The 27,253-nt window shown below is 31.2% G+C and overlaps 1 protein-coding gene across 1 annotated transcript; it reads right to left on the reverse strand.

Moving 5' to 3' along the window:
* Positions 1-12,364: 12,364 nt before the first annotated feature.
* Positions 12,365-19,475, reverse strand: LOC123228767 (disease resistance-like protein DSC1). The gene is made up of 7 exons (XM_044654221.1): positions 18,956-19,475; positions 17,398-18,472; positions 16,951-17,262; positions 15,612-16,847; positions 14,847-15,532; positions 12,588-12,754; positions 12,365-12,501 (listed from the first exon to the last, which is right to left on the reverse strand). The coding sequence occupies exons 1-5, from the start codon at positions 19,441-19,443 to the stop codon at positions 14,873-14,875; spliced, it is 3,771 nt and encodes a 1,256-aa protein (XP_044510156.1). The 5' UTR covers positions 19,444-19,475; the 3' UTR covers positions 12,365-12,501; positions 12,588-12,754; positions 14,847-14,872.
* Positions 19,476-27,253: the final 7,778 nt, after the last annotated feature.

Raw genomic sequence — 27,253 nt, forward strand, 5'->3', positions numbered from 1 at the left:
CTCTTCATCTAATAGCTTGAGGATTTCTTTCATCACCACTTCCTTCATTGTTGGATTGAGCTTTCGCTGTGGTTCTCTTTCTAGTTTAACATCGTCTTTTAAAAGAATTTTGTGTATACAAATTGATGGATTGATGCTTTTATATTGGCTAAAGTCCAATCGATTACAATCTTGTATTATTTTAGGACCTTTATTAATGTTGCTTCTCATTCCTCTATCAAACCTTTTACAATAATTGCAAGCAATGTCTCATTATCACCTAAATAGACATATTTAAGATGGTTTGGTAATACTTTCAATTCCAACTTTGGAGCTTGCATAAAAAAGGGTAACATTTTCTTATAAGATATGGGTGAGCCTAGTTCAGTAATTAAATTTGTTGACCTCGTTTGCATCTCCGATATTGACTCTAAAACTACACTAGTTTCATATGTTTTCTCATTCACTTTTAATTATGCATTCAATTCAAACTCATTATCATTACTTTCTTCTTCAAAAATATTTTGCACAATTGAATCAACAACATCAATATGATAAATAGAATGACAAATTGTCTGGGTACTTCATTGCATCAAAAATATTAAACTTAACAATCTCTCCATCAAACTCCACAGATAGAGTACCCTTATTAACATCTATTTTATTTTTGGTCGTTTTCATGGATGACCTTCTTAATAGAATTGGGGCTGGCTTGTTTATAGATTCCTCCTCCACCTTTAAAATATAAAAATCAACTGTAAATATAAGTTCATTAACCTGTACTAAAACATCCTCAACAACCCCTTTTGGGTACCAGTTAGAATAATTAGCAAGTTGAATTACCACTCTAGTTTCCTTGAATAGACCCAAATTCAAAGCATTGTAAATCAAGTATGACATGACATTAATAAATGCTTCTAAGTTTAACATGGCACGCTTAATCTTCTTATTACCAATGACACAAAAGATTATAAACATACTTGGATCCTTGCATTTTTCTGGTAAATTCCTTTTTATGACAACTGATACGTTCTTCCCCACACTTATTTTCTCATTACCTTTTAACTTTCTTTTATTCGTACACAGCTTCTTCAAAAACTTTGAATAGTTTGGGATTTGTTTGATAACATCCAACAGTGGTATATATATTTCCATTTTTCTAAAGGTCTCTAAGACTTCTTTCTCATGCTTCTTCTTACATTTCACCATCTTATTAGGAAAAGGTAGCACAAGTGCATTAGATATGTTAGGCAAAGGTGGATTAGATTTTACCTTTATTGAATTCTTAGATGAAACTTCATCTTCCTCCTTTACTTCCTTATTTTTTGTTATAATCATAAGTAGATAGGGACATGACTGAATTTCCTTCCTACTTCTTAACATAATTGCACTAGCATTCTCTTTCGAATTCACCACTATTTGTGAAGGTAACTTTCTTGAACCCTATGCTTCTAACTTACTAAGAGAAGTGGCTAATTGGGTAATTTGATTTCTTAAGTTCTGAATACTAACTCTTGTTTCCTATTAAAATTGTTGAGTATTGTTAGCAAGAGCCTTAACTATCTCATCCAAAGACATACCTGAACTTGAGGGTTAAGTAGCAGCAAGTGCTTGTGGTGGTCTATTATAAACTTGAGGTGGGTATCTTTGCTATCCTTTTTTACTTCTATAGCGCAAATTTAGATGATCCCTCTATCCAGGATTATAGTTATTTGAGTAAGGATCATATTTGTACTAAGGTTAACTAGGAAATTGCCCAATTGCATTAGCTTGTTGAATGGAATCTTTTTGTAATATAAGGCATATATCTGTCGGATGTCTAGAGATTGAGCATATTCCACAAACTTTAGATATTTTCAATTGACCTACAGTTATTTGACGAACAAAGTAGTTAAATTAGAATTTTGATTTTCAAGGTTTGAAGTACTTACCTCATTAACTTGCTCAATGGCTCAATCCACTCTTGTCACAAACTGCTGAGAATTTTCTACCATGTTTGAAATCAATTATCTAGCTGCTTCTAGTGTTCTCTTCACTAAACCTTTTCCACTGGCTACATTTACCATACTCCTATCCATTGGTATTAGCCCTTAATAAAAAAATTAGATTAGAAGTTGATCTGGTATTTGATAATGTGGACAACTAGCACATAGTTACTTAAACCTCTCCCAATACTCATATAATGTTTCTCCATTGAACTGCCTTATCCTACATATTTCTTTTCTAATATTGGCAGCCCGTGATGTAGGAAAGAATTTCTCTAAAAATAATCTTTTCATATTGTTCCATGTTGTTATCGAACCAGAGGGAAAATAGTAGAGCCAATCCTTTGCTTTATCTTCCAAAGAGAAAAGAAAAGCTCTAAGCTTCTTTTGCTCCTTAGTTATGCCTTGTGGTTTCATACTAGAGCAGACAATATGAAATTCCTTCAAATGTTTATAAGGATCTTCACCTGCGAGACCACGAAAAGTAGGGAGTAAGTGGATCAATCCAGATTTAAGTTCAAATGCTACCTCAAGAATTAGAAACTTTTTGCATAAAGGTTGTTGATTTAAATTTGGCACAGCCAACTCCTTCAATCTTCTATTCTATTGTTCCTTCATCTTTTCTTTTTCTTGCAAAATCTATTTGCCATAAATTGTTAAGTCTACTTCTACTTCCACCCTTGAAGATGAACAACCTCTCCTTTGCCTAGTCTCTTTCCTCAATCGACGTGTTATTTTCTCAAATTCAGAATGTATTCTAGTTCACCATTGTGAGGAAAACGGGTCATAAAATGGTAAGAGATATTTAACACAAATGAAAGGCAGAAAGAAAACTAAGAAACTAAATAATTCCTCGGCAACAGCACCAAAATTTTGGCGAGTTTGTCAGAGCCCTCAAAATTTATTACTGATTCTCTATTACACTATAATTAAATTTATAGTAATAGTGAGACCAGGTCGAATCCCAAGAGAATTGATAAATGATTTCTTAGTTTTAAAACAATGAAAAACAGAATAAGAGAAATTTTTGATTATTCAAACTAATGAACTAAAATTTAACAATTGATCAAAATAATTAACTTAGAAGCAAAGAGAGAAGAAAAGCAGTGTTACCAACTTCTGATTCAAAGGTTCAATTCTATTTAATTGCATCACTGATAATCAGTTTTAAAAAAATATTCATTTCACAATTCATGCATTTAGCCAAGATTTACTAGGATAGCCATAATAAACCTTTTAATTTCCCTAAAGTAATTGATCCAAACCAGCATTCAAATCAATACTCATAATTGATTAATTGGGTGTGATAGCATTCCATATCAATTCAATGATGGCATTAAATTATGTGAACACAACTAAACCAAAAATAAGTAATTGAGATAGCTGCAATTATCTAATCTTGTTTCATTATTCCCCTTAGGCTAAACATGCATACTTCGATTCATAAACATAAATAACCTAATTGCTACTTTTACCAATCATTCATGACAATTACGGATCATTGAACTTATGGATAGCAATAGAAAGAAAAGAAATGAATTAATTTGTTAGATTAAATAATATCAGTTTTTCATAAGGATAATAAGATAAAGAAACAATGGATACTTGAATTAAAAGCAAGAAATTTAGGTTTAGCACAAAACCTCATTGTGATTACAATTGAAACTAAACTCCTCTTGAATTAGAAAATTAACTTAGCCACTTATGATCAAGAAATCGCCTCTTGTTCTTTTCTCCTCTTTATTGAAAAAGTTCCTCCAAAATAAAATAGCTCTCCCTCCTTGAAATTTGGATCTGGAAAATAAATCTACCAATCCTATACAGACTTCCTAAATTTTGAAAAAAAAAAACCCTAATTAGGAGAGAGGATAAATATTACAAGGTGATAACTCTCATCCCAAATAGGAATAAGAAGTCTAAATAAAATAAAATTCAATATCCTCTTTCCAAATTGTCCATGCATCATACAAATCTTTCTTCCAACTAAAACTCGTTTTTCCTTAGACTGGTAAGACAATGCCTATGCCTTATCTTCTGAAGTATTCTGCTCAACATCTCAAACTTCCTAAAAGTACATAGCTTTGACAGATAGTGCTTAAAAAGGTTATCCCTATGCTTGTTTTGGTCCCAGTCTCCAATTTTTCATCTTCTAAAACAAAACATAATTAAATTCCATCAATTTAAGCACAACACAATCCAAAACAAAGGGAATATTTATAATAAATATAGTTTTTATACATCCTATCAATAACAAAAGATCTCACAAGTTAAGGTTGCTTGTGACAACTAGGTGCATATTGAATACATGTTCAATGGACTGACCCACCAAAGGATTCCATATAAATGGTGGCCTAATGTATGTAAAATACATCTTCTAATTTGGTACATGTGATACTCAAATTTATGATCACTGAATCCTCTTATATGCCAATTGACCAAGTTTGTAATAGCCTAAAATAACCTTTTTGTTAAGCCGTTAGCATAATAGTTGTTGGCTATGGTAAATGGATATAAGATTAATCACTCTTGAATATGAAAGAAGATATGTTATAGTGCTATTTTATGGATGACAATGATTAATTAAATCTATGACTACAATAAGATTGACTTGGTGTCAAGTTGTAAAGATATTTGGTCACCACTTTGTAAGTAAAATTATAAAGTCAAGGGTATCTGATGTAAACACTATTTCTATTTCTCAACCTTGATGAGAAATCAATATAATAAAATTATTCGATTATACAGTAATCATACTATTGAAAGGTTAGATAAATTTAATGCTAATTCTCTATTATTTGGGTGATTATGATATTTTACTAGAAGCTACTCATGGTCTAAGAATAAAGATATGATTAAACTATAGATTAATAATAATTTTATTCTTTGCCATTATAATATAAAACCTATTAGTCACACAATAGAAGGTTGTTTGCCAAGATTAAATAGTTCGTGTTATTACATATAAAGTTTATCACATTAGAGGTTTATCATGTACTATGATACAAACTTTATTAATGGGTGACATAGGTCCATTCCTTTACAGATGGATTTTTTAGTCATTGTTGTACCCAATTGTAAGAAATCATAATTTAATGGTCAAATGGTAATAACCCAAAAGTTTAGGAGCTAGAATGTAATTTCACTTAGGGTTGATAAAAGCTGAATTTTTAATAAAAATTGATAATTTTGACATTTAAACCTAAGCCCTAGCTGACCAAATGATTCAGGAAAATATTTTCTCTCAATATCCTCTCAAATTTATTCACCCTTTTGCTACAAGTAGTATTTGTGCAAGCCTTAAACAACCTTGCCATTATTCATAGTGTCTTGGTACCTTCGATTGGATGAGTAAGAGCCTCACTATTTTGCTCTAACTTTGTATTATTTATATGTGTTATGTCTTAAGCTCGATCTTAAGGTTGTTAGATCTCAAATTTTTATTGTTTTGTGCCTATAATCTGCTACAATTTTTTTTATTTCAAGCTATAAACATCCTTCAAGTGGTATCAGAGCCTAAGGGTTTTGATATTTTACATTTAATGTGTTTAGGATGTGTTATGATTACATTGTGTTATATGATTATTTATTGATGTGTGATCATATAATCTACAATCTAATTTTGTTCTTATTCAATGATTTCATTCATGTTTGTTGATGTATGAATATGTGAATGTGTTGTAAATTGAAGTATTGTTTTATACAAGTTGAATACCAACATAGCATGTTATCCATTTGGTTGATATGTCATTGATGTACAGGCGTACACCCTTCATGTACGGGTTTACATCCTCTTAAATATTCAACACTTACATCATTTAAATTCCAGCTCAATCATAATCATACATATCATCATAAATTCATGCTAACTAACTATTATACCTTTGAGACTTATTTATGGGTATTACACTTCTTAAGGGTGTATACACATTCAACTTTAATGTGACTATAACTTTTACATTCCCTACACTAGGTACCCTTGTTTCTCCTATCAGTTTCTTTTGCAAATCTCTGAGTATTTACAATCCAAGAAAAGTAATTTAAAATATTCCTCACAAATTATTGTTTCCCTTTAATAAAAATGTCTAATCTTCTCATGGTTTTCCTAAGAAACTTAGCATACTTTCTAGTTAACATAGCAATTTTATCCTTGTCTAAGTTTTCTCAATCAATATTTCAAGGCAAACTATAATCAACAAAGTTTTTAAGAACTAGATCAACACCTGATTTCTTTTTATCTGACCTTTTTTATTGTAAGTTCATATATATAAAAGGAGTTAATCAATTCATCTAGGTCTATTTCCTCCACACTTCAACATTCCTATATCGAGGTAACATTTGAAGACATCTTTTAGGCAACAAACCTGATAAGGCCATTAATTGTTACTATTTTAATTTATAATTCCCTTGTGTTATGTGGAAATTTGATTCAATCTAATGGAATTACTTATCTTTTTGCATTTAGGAAGCTTTGAGCAATTTTGGAATAAGTTGGGCCAAAAAGAGGAAAAATTGGAGCAGATCTATTAAACTGGAAATTTCGTGATGCTGACTAGGCGTGGGCACGTGAAAGACGAGAGCAAAATTCAGAAAACAGATTTGAACATCCAGATCAGCTGCAAGGGTCCACTAAATATCAAGATTTGCTTCCTAGAAAAGGGATAATTACCAGCTGGGAAAAAGGATTAATAGAGATAGACAAGGAAAGATATTTTTGGTGGAAGGATTTACATTAAAGATACATATCTTTTCCTTTCTTTTTGGGAGATATGAATCATTTTGCTTGGTTGGATTAGGAGATTAGGATTGACTTTCAATTTCCAGATTCTTAGTAGGAAGAAAATATATATACTGTTATTTTTATTTGAGAATTATCAACCATTGTACTTTGAGAATTAGAGAGAAAAGCATGGTCTACAGTGGCTGAATAATTTATCTTGGTTGAAGGGATCTGAAACCATGGAACTACAATGATTGTGAGATTTATTTTTGTTCTTTAATGCATCTTTTAATTATTTGAGTATTGGTTATCTTTCTGAATTATTTTTCATGATTGTGTTGGTTGATTTTTAAGGTGCGCAATTAGTTTGTCAATTAATACAATCTATTGCTAGTTTAGGTGTTGAATCCGTAATTGTTCAATCCACCTAATCGAAGTGGCAACTAGGTTTATCGTTTGCTGCGTCAGAAACTTTAAATCCTAGGAAAATAATCAACTGGATTAAATGCAACGTCGTACGTTTGTGTTGTCTTGCTTCGTTGGTCTTTCTAATTCGTAATGCTATTGTTTAATTAAATTCGAGATCGTATCCGAATTATTAATCAATAAGGGTTAATTGGAATACATGTTTTTGGTTAAGTAATCGTAAGGAATGACAGGTAAATTTAATACCACAACGAATATTTGAATAATTAATTTGATATTTTTGGTTTCGATGATCAATCGTAGTTCCAATGGTGGATGTGACCGAAGACCAAGGTTTGTTAAATCGATTTATTCCTTTTAGATTATTTTACTGAATTTTTAATTAGAGTTTTTCATTATAATTTGCATTCACTTCAAAACCCCCTTTTTATTTATTTGTTTCAATTTATTTGTGACAACATACTAATCAAAGCTCTTCGAGGGAACGATCCCTACTTTCCTTTACTACATTTTTGTTGCAGGAATTTAGGATTTAATTTGGGTTTCAACGACAGCACGTACCAAAACCCAACACTTTAACAAGAAGCTTAGCATTAAAACATACTTCTCTTAAAGTATTAGACTCATATGAAATATCAAAAATTGTTTAATTAAATTCGAGATCGTATCCGAATTATTAATCAATAAGGGTTAATTGGAATACATGTTTTTGGTTAAGTAATCGTAAGGAATGACAGGTAAATTTAATACCACAACGAATATTTGAATAATTAATTTGATATTTTTGGTTTCGATGATCAATCGTAGTTCCAATGGTGGATGTGACCGAAGACCAAGGTTTGTTAAATCGATTTATTCCTTTTAGATTATTTTACTGAATTTTTAATTAGAGTTTTTCATTATAATTTGCATTCACTTCAAAACCCCCTTTTTATTTATTTGTTTCAATTTATTTGTGACGACATACTAATCAAAGCTCTTCGAGGGAACGATCCCTACTTTCCTTTACTACATTTTTGTTGCAGGAATTTAGGATTTAATTTGGGTGTCAACGACAGCACGTACCAAAACCCAACACTTTAACAAGAAGCTTAGCATTAAAACATACTTCTCTTAAAGTATTAGACTCATATGAAATATCAAAAAATAATAATAATAATAATAATGAAAATGTTAAATGGATTAAGAATCAAGTATGGTTAGGTCCTCAAACTCAATTATAAGTCTCCTAAGTTTAGTTGTCATAATAGTCTTGGTTCCTTCATTTTTTTATTCTAAGTTTGTACAAATCGTCGCTTGCTATCTCACAATTAACAAGTACTTTCATTTGGTTCACGGAAACTACATAAAAAATGGCATGAATAACCTTAGAATTCCAATTCGAAAGTTTTAGTTCAATAGTACTCATTATGCTATAGGTTCATGCCTTTTTACACCTTCTTCAACTTAAGAATGCTTCTAGCCATTAACAACAAATATCCTAACCCTTTCATTTATTAATTTTAAGAGAACTCTCATTCTTTCCTTCCAATATATATAGTTAGATTCATCTAACTTGGGTGCTTTAGTGATTTAACCATCTTCTCAGATTAAATCCATAAACAAAAAACAAATAAAACAAAAATCCATGAATAGAAATAGACATGACAAATGGGTCAGGCCTGCCTGAAGCATGCCAAAATGACCTGGTCTTCAAGGGCATAACTCGCCATTGTAAAGGGTCCTGCTAGGCCCATAGGCCATAGGTTAGACCTTAGGCTTGGGGTTCAAGCATGTGGGCCAGCATGACTTGCACATTGTGCATGAATTTTAAATTTCTTAGAAGCCAATGGCTATTGGTAGTAGTCATTGGCCTGCTAGTAACTGTTTAGTTTTTTTTTTTTTTTCGTTTTCAATTTCTTATATAAAGCCCCTTCTTTCTTTTCCAAATTTCATATACGCTCACTCACTGTCACATTCTCAATCTATCTTAATCTTTCATTATTCACAATCTCATATTCTCTTATCAAGTCTCATTCTGAAACTCTTTGAATTCGCAAACAATAGCATGTTTACAATTTAATTTTCATGTCAATTTTATCAATCAATTATAGTTTTTTATTATAATTTAATTTATAAATAATATTTTACAAATAGATTCAAATCCTCATGATTTCAATTCATTTGAATATTATTATACTAACACTTATGATATTATTAACAATCAATGTGAAACAAGTGAAAGTTGTACAATCACATGTTCCATAGGGACAAAAAGAAAGCAAAAGTCTATGGTGTGGGATCATTTTGATCAAATAACAAAATTGATTAAAGGAAAACAAATTCGTCGATCAGTGTGCAAACATTACGATTCATGTTTAACATATTCAAGTTTAGGTGGTATAGGACATCTTTGTCGACATATTATTACTTATTATAGAAAAATTCCACATGAGGTTAAAGGGCAAAAACAAATTGCATTCATCCGATCGCAATTCATTGGTCTTAGCACCGATGCAGCAAGAGGTTCAAGTAGTTCCAGACACATGGAAGAAATGTCCACTTTCATGTACGGTCAAATGAAAATGCAAAACTACATGGCCAGGTATATTGTTGCTTCTGACCAACATTTTTCTTATGCTATAGATGAAATTTTAAAATAGATGATGCAAAATAGTGTTAAACCTACATTTAAAAAAATTCCTAGATCAACTCTTAAGTCAGACATTGCTAGAAATTATGAATTAATTAAATTAAAGGTTACTGGAGAAATTTGTAATTTTAATAGTGCAATTTCAATCACTTCAAATTTATGAACAACTACAAATCAAGACATAAGAGACCTACACGCAACTGCCCATTATATTAATTTTAACTGATAGTTATGCAAAAAAGTTATTACATTTAGAAATTTAAAATATCCATATAACGGTCTTATAATTTATTAAGTATTAGTAAATATTTTTTATGAATATAAAATTAATAATTTTATTTTTACAATGACTTTTAATAATGCAAAAAATAATAACACAGTTATTGAATTCATGTTTAATCATATACCTATTCCATTTAATGAAAAATTATTTTATACTAGATGTACATGTTATGTTATTAATTAAATAGCTCAAGATAGTTTGAATATGACTAAAATTGAGATATCAACAATTAGACATTTCATCATCCCCATCATGAATACAAACATATTATGAATTATGTAAATCAATGGGGTTAAGATGAAAAAAATTAAAAATAAATGTTAAAACTAGGTGAAATTCAATATACCCTGTATTAAAAGCATGCGAAGTGTATAAAGTACCTATAACATAGTTTTTTAATACCTAACCAATAGATTCGGAACATCTTGTGTTTTTAACAGATCATGATTGGGAGATTGTTATACCTCTAATGAACATGTTAGAACCATTGAAGATAGCCACGGATCAATGCTCAATGTGTATTATCTAACTAATTCAATTTTGTATTATATGATAGAAATAAGTGATATTTTTAAAGAATATATGTATCATAATACTTTTTAAAATATATATAGGCAAATGGAACAAAAATTTTAAAAATATTAGAATTGAATTCATTTATTTTATGTCATTGTCAATGTCTTAGATCTTAGGGTAAAAATATTGGAAGTAAAAAATTTATTTGATGCTATTAATGAAATTTTGTTAATTACCAACGCTATTAATTGCATAGACAATGTTAAAGAATTTTTATTGGAGATGTATTATGAACAAAAATATGTAAGGGTTGGACAAAATTCAGAACCAAAGGTAAGTTTTGGTAGTTCAGATAGAAAAAGTCATGCATGTGGTGGCTCTTGCACAAAGATAAGCAGATAACAAGTTAGAGTACAAATTATGGTGAGTTTTATAATTATATCAATATTGAGAATTATCCAAAAATTATTCAACAATATGGTGGTAAGAAACTAGATGTTCTGACATGATGGAAAAAAAAGACAAAACTTTCCATGTGCTTGCCACCATTGCCTGAGATTTACTAACCCTTATGATGTCAACTGTAACATTGAAATTTACTTTTAGTGCAGGTGGATGCATAGTGATGATAGACGATTGAATTTATATCCAAACATGATCGAGACAATCATGTGTTTGAAGGATTGAATCAACGCTGATTTTAAATTATGGAATCGAGTTGCAAAAGATATCTTTAAAGAATTAAAAATATCGGACGTTGAGGACGAGTAAATTGATGATATAAATCATATTTACATTTGTAATTGTACAATATGAAAATTAATTTATTTGTATATTATAATATTGTTTATTATATAAACACAGTATTTCTTTGTCACAAGTAAGAGACTGTTAATAAAATATTCGAGTTATTATACTCAATTTTAATAATTGAAAAATGATTTATGTTTAAATTAATTATTAAAAAAATTTAAAAAATTTTGTTTAAGCAGGTCGATCTGACCCTATATACATGGGGTTAGGCCACGGGCCTTACATATTTTATGGGTTAGTTTGACCCAAAGCAAGGTTTTTAAAACTGGACCGGAGTAAAAACTGTTTTCAGTACTAGTTCTAGTCAGACCGTTTGAACCGATCGGTTCAACCAAAATTATAGTTTTATATAATACCCTAAAAAAATTATATCTAATTACATGTGCTTTACATACTAAATTTTATGTTATGCATACTTTTCATAATTAACAAAATATATGTATTATTGAACATTAATTTAATAACCATTAACTTTGCATCAAAACATTTAGAAAGCCATGCAAAAACCAAATAGCAAGAATTGGTCTTCATACGGCTTTACCACATTCAAACACTATAGATAACAATGTTTTCTACTAATAACTTTGGAAGTCAAGAAAAATCAACAATTAATCAAAATATTTAACATGCACTCAACTTACAAAACATCTTGATTCTTTAAGTTTGCTTAACAGTTTACAACGTACAACATTTTAAACCAACCTAAAGACTCAAACAATCAGGGCCATCCCTATTAGAAATATCAACATGATAAAAAATAATAATTATAAAAAAGGCATTTGGTGGTGCGTCAGATTACTGGAACTTAAAAATTAATCAATTTAAAGACAAACTTGTAGAAGATTATTCCAAAAACAAGTTTGAATCGCTAAAATAGCAAGTATAATAAACACACTTATAGGGCTTTTTTAAAGACAAACTTGAAGAAGGTTACTGAAACTTAAATATTAATCAATTTAAAGACAAACTTTAAGAATATTATTCCAAAAACAAGTTTGAATCACTAAAAAGGCAAGAATAATAAGTAGAAACTCAACTTGAGCTGACTATTATCATCAGAACTTGTTGAGTAATAGATGTAAAGCTGTAGCTTTCCCACAAGCTCGTGTTCTGGTTCATGATAAATTGACCACCAGCGCAGTTTGTCAGTCTGCATCCTACTTTAGTATTAGTCATCCACCAAACTAACACCAAAGCCAACTTTTTGTCAAAACTAATAAGGATCAAAATTGATACCGGATCCTCAGCAATAGTTACTACTTGGGCTGCAACACGGCCATAATGCTTCCCCTTGGAGTCCAGGACTTCAACAATAAGATCGTCTCCAAGACCATCTGGAAAGCTGTCTGTATACCTTTTCTTTTCACTGCGAATTGGGTTTTTTATCGGTGCGAATTGCAAGCCTGCGATAGAAACCAACACCCTCAACGTCGTTAGTAGACGTCTATAAACCGTCATTGGCAAAAGATCAGTGAACGGACTTTGAATTTTTGAGCAGCAAAGTAAATTGTCGCCTGCAGCAACTCTCCCTATGTGTCTGGTGCAAGGAAGAAGAAAAAACATTAAAGGGTTATTTTAGATGAAACATTGAACCGGGAACCTAGCATACCGGGTTGGACCGTAGTTCAGGTGCGAACCGGTGGTTCGACCATGGTTCAATCCGATTTCAAACCTAAAACGGTTATGTCTTCTATAGTATCCGTCTACAGTATCGATTCACGGTCGAACCGGATGAACCAGCCGGTCTAGTCCGGTTTTTCAATCCATGACCCAAAGGCCTACAACTGTGTGTGCCTTAGGTTCAACAGGCTACATCAGAGCTGGCTTGGCTTGGCCCGACCCATTAATGCGTCTAAATTGAAACAAGTGAATTGTAACCAACCCTAAGTGGATATTAAAAAAAAAAAACCAAAACCCATTATGATACCAAAATGTAATCATTTATGATACAAGTTGGTTTTGTGCGCAAATCAAGCTTGAGTTATAAAATCTCTTACACAATTTGTAAAGCACACAACATAAGCAATTAATAAACAAAAAAGTAACAAAGACGATGAGTTTTTACATGGTTCAGTTACAAACAAAATCTACATTCCTATGATCATTTCAAATTCACTAAGCTCACAAACTGTCAATTACCAATAGGAATTTAGCTCAAGTAATTGAGCTTACAATCTTATTCAATTCATTTAAAAACTTTCTTAACAATAGTTTCACACAAGTTTGAAATATACATGAGCATCCCTCTAATATTTCAAGCATCCCAATAAGGTTTTAGTTCAAGTTCCGCTTGAATTAGTACACTGAAATCTCTTCAATTGCTAAGGTTGAACTTCCTTCAATCTTGAGTCTAGAAACAAGTTATACGATCTATATAAAGAGATAGACCTGTCAGTAGAATCTAAAAGATGAACATATTAAAGAAACACAATACAAATCTACAAAATAAACAAAAACACTTAAAAATATTTCGTTTCAATCAAGATCAATAATCCCTTTTCTTAATGAAGGAAAAAATAGTTTATATACTTAGATTAGGTACACACAAAACCAACACTTGTATATATCAAAACAGTACACATATTGTATCATAACAACATCATATGAGGACAAATTAATGTAATGTCAGGTGTGAGATCATATCTATATTTGAAATATTATCACATAATACAATTATATGCACACAACATTATGGAAACAGAAACTAATAAACGTGATCGCCAATTGCCATGGTTTGCAAAATATATTGACGTCAACCTTTGATCTTATATAATGTGAAATTTGGTGAGTGGGAAGTTACAAGCAATTACCATCAGTACATATTGTTTGACTACGTAAAAACTGTAGCCAGCTTGTCACGAAAAGGCATTCACGCACGAATCTCATCACAGAAGTCATTAAAACAGACCAAGTGAAATCCAAGTTTCCTACTCCTTTTATAAACAGACCATGTGAAAAGGCTAACGAGTGTGTGTGTGTGTTGTATTCAGATACGGGAATGAATGAATGAATGAACATAACATAACTATGAGATGACAAACTGTTGAATCGTAAAACCTTCAAACCGTACATACCCGAACGCATCATTCCTACACTAGGAGCATAAAGAACCCATCTATGTACTCCCAAGAATATCTCCAATATTTGTTTCTCAAGCAACTAAATTAAGCAACCAAACAACTCCTCTAAATAAGAAATTAAATTTCTAATGAGATGACAGATAAAAACATGAAAAATTGTAGCAACAGAAGATCCAACAAGCAGCCTGAGTTCAAATCAATGGGTAAAAGAAACAAAATAAGAGATCAAATAACTAAATGGAATCACAAAATTCTTAAAACAAAATAGATAATATGGAGGCTTAGACCCCTGTCTTTTGTTTCTAAATATAAATAAGGTCGGAATTAGTTGTAAATATTTTTAAAATATGCAGTGCCAACTTCCATGGTAATTAGATTCTAAATAACTTATATATAAATTTGATAGTTGAATTACCAGTAAATTTGAGGAAGAAACCACTGCTATTTCTCCGTGTTGTTTACTTGATATCTGCAGAGTCTTTTAGGATGCGGCTCTGCTTCCTCCTCCACAGATCCCCAACTGCAACTCCCAAATCTGTCAGCTCTCTCCCTGATGGATTCTTCTACAATTGCTTCCCCAAAATCTTGATTTATGGTTGCCGATTTCTCAACAAAAACATCAACTTGGATCAAGTCAGATTGTGCATATAGAGGACAGACACCACAACTTTTCACCTTGCAACCTTCTATTTTCCTCATGGGATCTATTATAATTGGGCTTAACTCAAATGAGGCTGTTGTATAATCACCATTAAGTAGTTTAACATCCATTAAAGGACTATACCCCAATATCAAGTGATCAGACTCAATTATCATGCCATTCTCCAAGGCTGCTCCAGCCATGAAATTACATCGAAAGTGAACAGTATCAACAGAACTGCTTTCAAATCGGTAACTACAATTTACAGAAATTGCTTCCTCATAACAACTTCTCTCATCAAAGGAAAGAACAGCACATAAAGCAAATCCGATGAATCTTCTATTGCACCAATTCTGATGTAGCTGAATAGTTACTAAAGATCCAGAACCTCGATAGCTGAACCAGTTAGGAATTTCACTTCCAGGTAGACATAAGCTGATTGCAGGTATCTCATCACTTTCCTGTATTAACAAAATTTATGAATTATGATAAGAGAGGTAAAAGGAGTGGAAAAACTCGAAAGAAAGAGTGAAAGGGAACCTCTTCATAGCAGAGTCTCAGTAATGTAGTTGCCATAATTTGAATTCTTTGCTGTAAATCTGCCAAAGTATTGATGCATGTCTTCTGAATTAGATTCAGACAGTTTGTAAACAAGAAACTTATATTAACCCATTGATCTGAGCTGCAGTTTTCAGATAATTTTTCAAGTTCAGATGCATCTAACTCTTTTAGACTAGAGGGAAGCTCCGGCAGCAATTGAAGCTGCTCACAATTTTCTACATCAATATATTCTAGATATAATGGCAACTCTGGTAATGATAGAAGCATATTGCAGCTCTCTAAGTAAAGGTTTTTCAGCTGAGAAAGTTGCTTGAAATTGGTAGGTAGCGTCTCAAAAGGGTTTCCAGATAAATCTAATGATACCAATGAGGATGCACAGCAGAGATGTTTTGGAATTTCTGTTAAAGCACAGAAAGATAAATCTAAATCTGTTATCTGTTTCCACTTTGCAACAGAGAAAGGAAGTCGACATATAGTAGCTCTTGTCGCTTTAAGCCTTTTCAAAGATATTAAATCCCCCAAGTTCTCAGGCAACATATCAAGTTTCGAGCATCCAGTTAGATCAATTTCACCCAAAGATGTTAAATTACAGATGCTGCTTGGAATAGTCTGAAGATGCTTGCAATGCCGTAACTCCAAAGAGCGAAGCCCAATTAGATGTTGAATTGTCGATGGCAGTGTCTTTATTGCTGTTCCATGTAAATTAAGCTCTACCAAATCTTCCATTTCCTCAAAGATTTCTGGGAAAATTTCAAGTTTAGAACAGTTCCAAAGAAAAAGCAACTGCAAAGACTTCAATTTGCAAATGCTAGTTGAAATACTCTTGAGCTTTGTACATTTTGTCAGGTCTAATAATACAAGCTCACTTAAACATTCTATCGACGAAGGAACTTCTTCAATTGCAGTCCCATTTAAAAAGAGTTGCTCTACATTCCCCGAAATATGAGGAAACTCAATGAGATTAATGCAAAAGGAGAGATCAAGAATTATACGAGAAGCAAAATGAATGTTTCTTGGAAAGACTTTAAGACTTTCGCAGCCCCGTAAGCATAGGAAACTAAGGTTGTTCAAATGTTGTATAGATGAGGGAACCTCAACCAAGCTTCTGCATTCTTCAAGATTTATAAACTCAAGTTGCGGGGCTTCTGACAGGTCTGGCATCTTAATCAGGTTCTTGGACATATAAAGATCAATTGACTTTAAATTGAAGGCTTGCTGCAGCAAAAAATGATTTACAGAACTAAATTAGTAATGCTGATCTTGAAGCACAAATTTTTATATAAATAAAAGAAAGATGTATGTGAATAATAAATTCTACCTTTGTTCCTTTCCAGAGTTGTTGAACATTGCTACAGGGTAATTCAAGTTGAACAAGGCTCGCTGGAGTAAAGTTCGATGGCAATGTTTTCATTGGATATCCAGCCCAATAGAGATATCTCAACTTATCAGAAAGATATTTTAAGCCTGCATGAAGCTTTACTTTGGAAATATCCACAGAGTCTACGTAAAGGGCATGATTATAGAATTTCATCAATCTAAGATTACACATATCTGCAAATGCTCTTGAACTCAATTTCAACTCTTTAATTTTGAACATATTTAAGAATATGCCTTCAACTAAATCAGTCCCCTAGTAAACCAAAAGCAATGAATAAGTCAAAATAGAATAGATAATTAGTAAAGTGAACATCTTAACACTGATTGTTTATTAGAGGGTTGAAGCAAAGGAAAGAAATATATATAATCAAATTAGTTGGACTCCTACCTTACTGTTTTTCAATATGTGGTAAATATCTTCATGATGCCACAATCTGCTACGTCTGCCAGGTTCTGTTTTAGATTCTTTGTAAACAATATCTCGACCCATTTCTTGTAATAAATCATGCATTTGAAGCTTATTGGCTGATATTGTTACCAAGGATTTATTTATGAGGCTGCCCAAAGAGTAATGGCAATCTAATAATTCTGCAACACAATCTCTATCCTTCCCTTTAAAAAAACATGCAATATCAAGAAATATACTTTTTTCTTCACTGCTTAAACCATCATAACTAACTTTCAACACATCGTAGATTTGAGGATCGCAAAGCCTTTGTAAGTTATACAATGCACTTTCCCATTCTCGTTTGCTCTTTTGGTAAAGGGAGGAGCCCAATATTTTAAGAGCCAGTGGATTGCCATTGGCAAAATTTAGTATCTTGATTGAGAGCTCCCGGAGATGCTCCAAGGGATGGTTTCCTTTGAAAGCATAATTACTAAAGAGTTGAAGAGCTTCATTATAATTTAATCCCTCAACCTCATATATGTCATTGACTCCAAAACAATGAAGCACTTGCTTATCTCTTGTTGTAATGATGATTCTACTTCCTTTACCAAATTGACGAAGGCCTCCAGCCAAAACCTCTAATTGTCTTAAATCATTCACATCATCAAGGACAATGAGTACTTTTTTGCGTTGAAGTCGCCTCTGGATATATTGTGGTATAACAGGACTGCCTATTTTGAGATTTTCTTCCAATAACTGTGAAAGAACTTGGTCTCTTATGTGAACTAGTCCATATTTTTCCGATTCTTCTCTAACATTAATACTGAAGCAACAACCTTCAAATTGGCTTGAAATTTGGTTGAAAACAGCTCCCGCAATGGTTGTTTTACCTATACCACCCATTCCCCAAATTCCTAAAACTTGAAAATCAATCAACCCAATACATAATAACGATCTTACTCTCTCAATGCGTGAACTTAATCCAATTAGGCCACTGGAATCATTCAAGTATGATGCATCTTTCAATTTTTCCAAAATATCATCAACAATTTTGTCCACAAGTTGAGCGTCAGGCCTATCAATGTGAAGATTAGTAATAATTAGTTGAAATCGACCACCAAAATATAGTAGAACACAACGTTAATATTTATATATTTTCCAACTTCCACAGCAAACTGAATGATCAAGGCAACTTTCTAAGAGTCCTCACTTGAAAAATGGCTCTTTGTTTATGACATTAAATGAGATAAATTTTCTCTTATTACTTGCAAGAGAAAATGTTCTCTTTGAAAAAAAAAATGTAATTAATGTAATTACTGTAACATCCTTCTTAAATTTAAATCATTTTTGAAAATTGAATTCAAATTACTTTGCCAAAAAGTAACATTATCATGCCTTACATGCCAATTTAATATCATGGAAACTCAATATGTGTTTTTCATCTCTTTTACAAACCCAGAAAATTTTCTCTACATCTATTTTCATGATACACAGATACAATCACATATATTTATATAAAAATGATTATATATATAGATGTAGAGAAAATTAGATTCACTTGGTGACAGAAGAATCCCATCCTGATAGATCGGCAGCTTCAGTCAAAGCATCCCTCCATTTCTGAATCTTTTCTTTCATATCCTTGAAACGCTCTGCATGCTTCAAAAATGAATCTTTAAAACTTCCGTCCTGCTTACGTACATCTGATGGATCCACCTGGTAGAAAACTGGTATGACCATTTGGCCATTCATTCGTTTGCATTCAAGGATCTTTGATAGTTCATCTAAGCACCATCTTGAGGAAGCGTAGTCTTTTGAGAAAATAATAACTGAAATCTTTGATTCTTCGATTGCTTTCAAAAGCATAGGTGAAATTTCATCTCCTCGCTTGAGTCCTTGTTCATCAATGAAGGTTTCAACTTGCTTTCGACACAAAGCGGCATAGAGATGGCTTGTGAAGTTATTACGTACATCCTCACCTCTAAAACTAAGGAAAACATCATATTTAGTTTGATAGGTTGGGGAAGAAGATGATGATGAAGCCATGGAGTTAAAAAAATACAGGACTATGGAGAGAAGAAAATGACAGGACTAAGAAGTTTGTTTACCACATAAAAGAGAGATATGTAGTCTATTTCTGCTCATAATTCTTTTTGGAATGACTTTTTTTGCCCTAAAACATCATTTAATTTCATTTCTTCAATCATATAGTTCTCCTTTTTTGAATTTTTGACGAATCGTGTCCTTTGACATTTATTTTACACATTCACATGACATACCACATCAGCTTACGGTCCAGAATTTCATAAATGATGGGAGTTGTCTACTCATTATATTGGGCAAAGATACAAATAAGGTTAAGTTTAATAGGGGGTTACGAAAATTATTTTGATAATTTATTTTTTTATTATTTAGATTATTTTATTTGACTTATAGCTAACAAAATATTTTGATAAAATTTTATTTTTAATAGTAATATAATAGTTAATATAGGGGCTAGTTCGATTACTATTTTCATAGATATTAAAACATTATTAAAGTAATCTTAATTTTGTTACAATTATATCTATACTTATTAATTTTTTAAGAATAAAAATACCCTTATTTTTAATTTATATTTCAAGAAATATAAAAAATATTTCAAAATAATTATACCTAAACGTATTTAAATGAAATGATATCTTAAATTTTTTTTATTATATTCAACTAAACGTAATAATTATTTATATTTATAAATTTTAGCCAAACTTTATCAAACATAATAATAGTTTATACCCTTTAGTTAATTTATTTCTAATAAAAGATTATTCAAACCAAATATAGCTTAAGTAAATTAAAATTTGTTACACTATTGGTTTATTCAAATGAATATATACTCTATGTAATTGTTCTATGAGTTCTATTAGTTCAATGTAATTGTTCAAAAATGGGCTAATATACTTCATATTGTGGTTATTAATTTAGATTATAAGTGTGAATAATAAAGTTATTAGGTTTTTTATGAGAGAGCCAATTAACTTTTTAATTGAAATATAAAAGAAAGGGTTAGGTCCCCTTCCAAAAATAAAAAGATGTGATATATTTTTGGCTCCTTGTTTGCATATCGCATTTTGAACCTTTCAAGGAAGGCTTGTTTAAGGATCGACAATCAGTCCTTTTTGCATCAATTTTCTACAACAAAATGGTGCAAATAGGTTTGTCTGAGCTTCTAATATATGAATTACAATGTTTTATGGTCTACTGTGTTTGAATGGAAAATCGAAACATAATCGTTAAGGTTAGCAATTCTGTAATTGTGTTGTGTGATAATGACTTTGCTTACATTTGGTATTAGAGCCAACACATTTAGGCTATAAAATATGTATTTTTTATGAAAATGGGATTATCTTGGCATTATCCCAAATTAAGGTTTAGGGAATCTTGTTAAATTAATTAGAAATTGAGCATGAAAATCATATATTTGCATTTGTTGAATATCATACATGATTTTAAACAAGTTTTTGAGCCCTATATCGATAAAAAATCAGTTGAAATTGGGACTGGAATTGTTACATAACCATCATGGGTTCCATCTCAATTTTGGTAAATTTGCTCATCATCGTCACTCAGAAGTGCACTAGGTGAAATCATGGCAAGTGGACATCATTTCTCCCATGGTAACCAGACCGATCGATGATCAAAATATCTAAATTTGGCATCGATGGCATCGACTTTTGAAAATTAGGGTTCTTAATAAATGCAGGTTGAAATCAAATCAGGAAACCCGATTACCTAACCAGTTTAGTCAATGGGTTTACCAAACTTGGGGTTAATGGTTAACAAGTTAATCGGTCAATGGGCTTACCAAACTCACGTGTAATGGGTAAAAATGTTTTTTAGCTTGTGAGATCATTGTTCCAACGCCTGTAAGCATGTGCATTTATTTATCAGTGTATAAAATCCTATGGTGGTGTTATCTTGGCACATGAATGTTCGCATGGAGTGTCTGTGTTTATTTACCACGTGTGTATGTGTTTGTGAAAATATTACTTTAGCTTGTGAAAGCATATGAATGGTTAATATAGTGCATTAAGGCACATGAGATGGTCCTAGGAGTATTAAGGCAGTGCATAAAGGGTTTTCTACTGTGTATGAGCACCTAAAAGATAGATGAAACATATTAGAACCTTTTGAAAGGTTTAAGGTGATGTGTGAAGCATAGTAAGAACATGTGATGGCACCTGAGGGCACACGAATGGCTTATCGAAGCGCATAAAAGTGCACGAATTATGCATGATGTGTTTGAAAGTGTGTGGTGGCACATAAAAGGCAAGCAATATACATGGTAGTTTTTTGGGGGGCTTATGGTGATATGTAAAGGTGTATGAAACGTTTATGAGACTTTATTTAGAGTAAAATTGAATTTTGGATTGAATATTGTGGTAAAGTACTCTTTTATATTAAGACTAATGAATATATAATATCAACTCTGTTGTATATGGCAATGTAGTCATAGAAGCTTACAAAATTTTCATAGCAATGATATATCCATTTTATGAAGCACAACATTAATTTCCTGAAAATACAAGTCGTCAATATATTCAATGCACCCAATGGTGATTGGGTTTATTCATTTAACATGTGTTTTTCTATTTGGTAAAGGATGAACAGTGGTTTAGAATGTTTATCTACTCAAAGGTGATATTTCTTTCAAAAATCATATGTTCAAAAGGTCCTCATTTTGGCAATTGAATATTGTGCTTAGGATTCCAATAGCATATCATATTCTTTGCCCAAAGGGGAGTTAATGATAATGCATCAAGATTCCCTATAAGATATAGCTTATAATGTGTTAAAACTTCTTTGATTATTTATTGTCTAATAATTCTATATTATTACAATATATATTAAGATTGTCCGAGGTAATTGTGATGTATCTCCTGAAATCATAATTTTGATAATAACATTTAGTCTCGAATAAAAATTATTGTAAGCTGTTAGAATGTCTTATCGCCAAAATAGTGTATTCATTGAAGCATGCACAATTTTTATATTTAGTAGAAAAGACATTTTTTCAAATTTTAATGCATATGATTTCCTACCTAAAGATGATTATTGTATGTGTTGAAATTTATGGTTGCATAAGGTGGTCATAGAATTACATTGGTCTTGAAAATTTCAATTCACCCAATGGTGGTTGAGATTTTTCAATTGATGTATGTCTTACCTTTTATCAAAGAAGAAAACAATAACCTAGGGGGTTTATTTGTCCAAAAGGGATAGACTTTCAAAAGTTATATATCCTCAGTAAAGGTAACCTTATGCTTAGGGGCCCTAATTGATGTCAAATTCTTTACCCAAAAGGGAGTTTATGATTATGCACCAGGAACCGTGATAAAGAATAACTTCTAAAGTTTTTGAAGTTATTTATTATCAATGATATTGCTATGTTGCATTTTATGATATACTCTATTATTGAGAACAATAACAACAATGCCACAATAGAGATCTTGACTAACTCTGACTTTAAAAGTTGGAGGTATGATATTAAGTCTATACTGTACATTAAAAATATAAATTTGGCCCTATGAGTAGATGAACCACCCAAGCATAAAGATGAAAGTTCATTTGAATTAAAAAGTTTTCCATGGAGATACATATATTTTGAGTGGGTGAAATCCAATGAGCCAATATTGCTTGCCATGGAGATACATATATTTTTAATTACCACAATGGTGGTTTGCCTTATACTCTAAATGTTGATGAGGTCATCACCTAAGCTACTCAGAAGTATTGTACATCTAACAATATTGGAGCTTCCTAGTTGGTGAGAAATAAAACTCCAAAAAAAGACATGACTTTTCTAAGGTTCCTTTTAAGAATTTGATGTTGGCCAACAGATGAAAGTTATGTAAGTAAGAGTCCAAATTAAGAGTTGAGAACAATGTGAGTGTTGAAGTGGGGCATAATGAATTCTTTTTTTTTTTTTGGCCAAAGTTTTGAGAATTTTGGGACCTCATAATATAACTATTTCCTATTCTAGAACCAAAAGCCAAGATTAGAAATGATTTTAGGTGATCTTCCATTAAGACATTATTTTTTCAATGGATATGTTTGGTCATAATCATTAGATGGTAGATTATCATTATTCGAGATTATCATTTATGGTGGAATTCATGGACCCAATGTGCCAATGAGATCTTTTGGTGACCACAGTAACTTTGAACAGTATTTTCTTGTGGTATGAAACTAATCTAAAAAGATTTGGAGTTGTACTAAATAAGTCACCTAAGATGCATAGTTCTATTATGTCTGGTATTAGACACCTAATAAGACATGCATCTAATTAATGAGACATATCTAACATGAGTGAATTTTGAATAGATCCAAAATGTTCAAAGATAATAGATAGTATCTTGTTCTTTTGATTGTATTGTCTTTCCCTCAAGAAAGGTTAATGATCATTGGTTGAGTTTTGAGTAATCGATTAAGTTGGGTTATATAATTAGTATAGATTCTTTCACCGTTTATATGAAGGTTCAAGAAAATAGTCATTTTGTCCCATGGATGTAAAGTGACAGTTAGGATCGATAATGATTGCTACATTATTACTAAGGAAGGTATCCCATTCTATTGTGCTTGAAGTGTCTCTGTAGAAATATGGAATAAGATTTGAGTTGTGAGAATGTTTCTCGTTACTTGAATTTCTAAGATTAGTGTACTATTGTGTTTCTATCTTTAAAAAATGTGTTCATTAGTAGATCTCTTCAGAAGTAATAAGACATCCATAATTGTTATATATTTTGGAGATAGGATACATAGCAGTTTTATATATTAAGTTCTCAATATGGACTCAGATAACCCTATGCAAAAGTTGGATAAATGTTCTGCTGCAATAAGTTTGTTCCAAAATAAATATGATATCTTTTAGTACATAAAATGACTTTCTTCAAATTTTGTTTGCTCATGAATGAGGTATGAGATCATGTGGAACAAATTGGAGCACATATGTCTTCATTGTATGGTTCTCTATGTTAATTGCATTTGCACCATGTTATTGAGACCAAAAATAGCTCTTGTTCCTAACATTGATATGAAAGACCTTGAGGATACAGAATATATTTTTTGCTTTAAATTCCATTATGATAAGGATCGTGGACCATTTTTGACTTATCTCAAAATGACATACATGAAACATATGTTTAAGAGGCATAACATGCAGAATAGCAAGCCAAATGATTTGTCTCTTGTGAAAATAGATAAGCCTAGTATCAATGACTATTTAAAGATTGAGGCTGAAAGGGAATACATGTGAATTATCCCTTGTGATGAAACTATTGGAAGCTAGATGTAAGGATAAATATGCATGAGACTTGATTTTTCTTTTGCAATTGATGCTCTCAATTGATACCTGATAAATCCATATCTTGATCACTAGATTATAACTATGGAGGTAATGAATATTAGCGAAAGATCAAGAATAATTATTAGTGTCAATATATAATGAAATCTAGCTCTAAATATGTTGTTATGCCCATTGAAAAAGTCATATTTTGGATAAAATGTCAAGTAATTTTTAGTAGTGTTCTTAACCATGTATATGAAATTCCCTATTATACGTCTCAAGTTATGTGGTTTAAGAATCACATTTTTAACTACTTGTTCAATTTCAAAAAAAGTTTTGATTTACTATGATAGCAATACATCTGTGGTCTGTATTAAGAACAACAATACCACAAGTAAATCAAGACAGAAAGCAAAATATCATGTAATTAGTAACTTCATATGAAGGAGTGTGATTATAAAAGAGTACATAAATAAAGAGTTGATAAGGTTAAAACTCTAACCAAATGGTCAAGCCTTGTAACCCAGTCATGTAGAAGACATGAAGGTATTTAGGGACTTTATGATATTTAGGGCTAGTTGGAGATATTGTAATTAGTTAACTGAATGTCATACTTTTATGATTGAGTTGATAATTTTATTTTGATTATGGTCTTTTTTATGTAAATATATTTGATCTCTCTCACACACACACACACACACACACACATATGCACATATATGTGGATCTTGTACAAACAAGAATGTGATTTATTTTAAGTATGACAGTTGTATAATTGATTGCATATCAAGGATATGGTTCATCTTCAATATAACAGTAGTATTTATACAATATATGTCTAAAAAATATGGTTCATATTGATTATAACAATTGTATGAGTATGTTTTTTTAATTATCTCAAAACTATTGGTGAAACACACTAGCTTGATTGGAAGCCATGAATTTCTCTAATATTTATATTTAAGATATTAATTAAAGAGAAATCATAAATAGAACTAATAGCTAATAAAATATATTTATTATAATCACTTTTAGATATTATTCTTACCACACTTCCAAATTAAAGATTTACATGATATAATTATAAATAATTGTAATTAAGGATATCTTGTGTTTTTTTGAAGACACAAAGATTGTCTTGATAGGATTGTTTTGGTTAAACTATTTTCTAAACTATATTGTCTTCCTACTAATTAGTGACCACTTTAAAACAGTAAAATGTCATCCACCTGGACAATTTTTTAAAAAGGGTTATTCTCTTTATATACATATATATATATATATATATATATATATATATATATATATATATATTCTTTTTTTAATCAATGTTATTTAAGTAGGAGAATGATAGAATAATGTACACATATATTGATTAAATTTTTTTCATTATTCAATCTAAAACCAGGTGAATGTATAATACAAAAAGAATTTATTTTTAAAACTTGATGTGATCATTTGGAAACGGGTTGATATACTTTATATTGTGATTATTAATTTGAATTATTTTTAACTTTTTAATTGAAATATAAAAGAAAGAGCTAGGTCCAATATTTCTGAAACAAAATGACGCAAATAGTTTAATTTAGGTCTTCAATATATGAATTTCAATGTTTTATAGCCTACCATATTTGAATGAAAATTGAAGCAAAATATTAAGGTTTGTGATTTTGTGATTGTGTTGTATAACAATGATTTTGCTTACAAATCTACCTCTGCAGACTTCCAATCCTATCGATCCATTCGATGTCATCTGGGGGTGGGGGAGGAGGGAAGAGAACTTATTCCACCAATCCTTCAATTAAGGGCAAGCTTTACTGAAATATCAATCCCTCGACTTCATTCATTCTTACTTCATTCCTAGGAAAATCATGAGTAATCAAATTTATGCCGCCTAGTGGTGACAAAGACCAAAAATAAAGAAGAAAGAGCGGAACTAATTGACTTGTCATTTTTGGTCTTTGTGAAAACTTGTGGGATGAGAAAGGAGAAAGTGAGAGTGAAAGTGAGAAAATGAGAGTGAAAGTAAGAAAATGAAGGTTTTCAGCTTCCTCCATTCACGATTATTGGTCCCCACCCTTCGAGATGAGAGCGAACAAGCTTGTGGGATTACCTGCTTCTAGATTTCAAGCATAATGCCTAAAAAGCGCTTCAATTAAGAAGTCATCTCAATCAATAAAACGCAATTAGGTATTAAATATGGCTTATAAGACATTTCCATCTACTAGCATATTCCTGAAACGCATAAAAAGCAACGGATTATGCAGTTAGTTATAATTTCAATTTTTTTATTTTTATGATTATAAATTATAATTAATATTTAAAATTATACTAAATTAAATTACTCTAATTTCATTTAGCGGTTATCATGGAGAGAAAAATTAGATAGAAGATTGTAATTTATCATTGCTCAACCATCAGAAAAGGTAACTTATCGTTTTACCATAATTGAAATAGAAAATAATTGTTTTCCAAAATGTGTATATGTATATATTGGGTGCAAAATAGACTGATAGTTTATGTTATCGGGTT

Source organism: Mangifera indica, chromosome 11 (genome assembly GCF_011075055.1).
Source record: "Mangifera indica cultivar Alphonso chromosome 11, CATAS_Mindica_2.1, whole genome shotgun sequence".
NCBI classification, from domain to species: Eukaryota; Viridiplantae; Streptophyta; class Magnoliopsida; order Sapindales; family Anacardiaceae; genus Mangifera; species Mangifera indica.

Excerpts from the sequence above, each read along its gene's own strand:
- LOC123228767 (XM_044654221.1), bottom strand. The coding sequence starts at position 19,443 with ATGGCTTCATCATCATCTTCTTCCCCAACCTATCAAACTAAATATGAT. Across the intron at positions 18,473-18,955 it reads TGGGATTCTTCTGTCACCAA|GCCTGACGCTCAACTTGTGG; the intron begins GTGAATCTAATT and ends TCACATTGATAG. Across the intron at positions 17,263-17,397 it reads ACATATTGAAAAACAGTAAG|GGGACTGATTTAGTTGAAGG; the intron begins GTAGGAGTCCAA and ends TTGGTTTACTAG.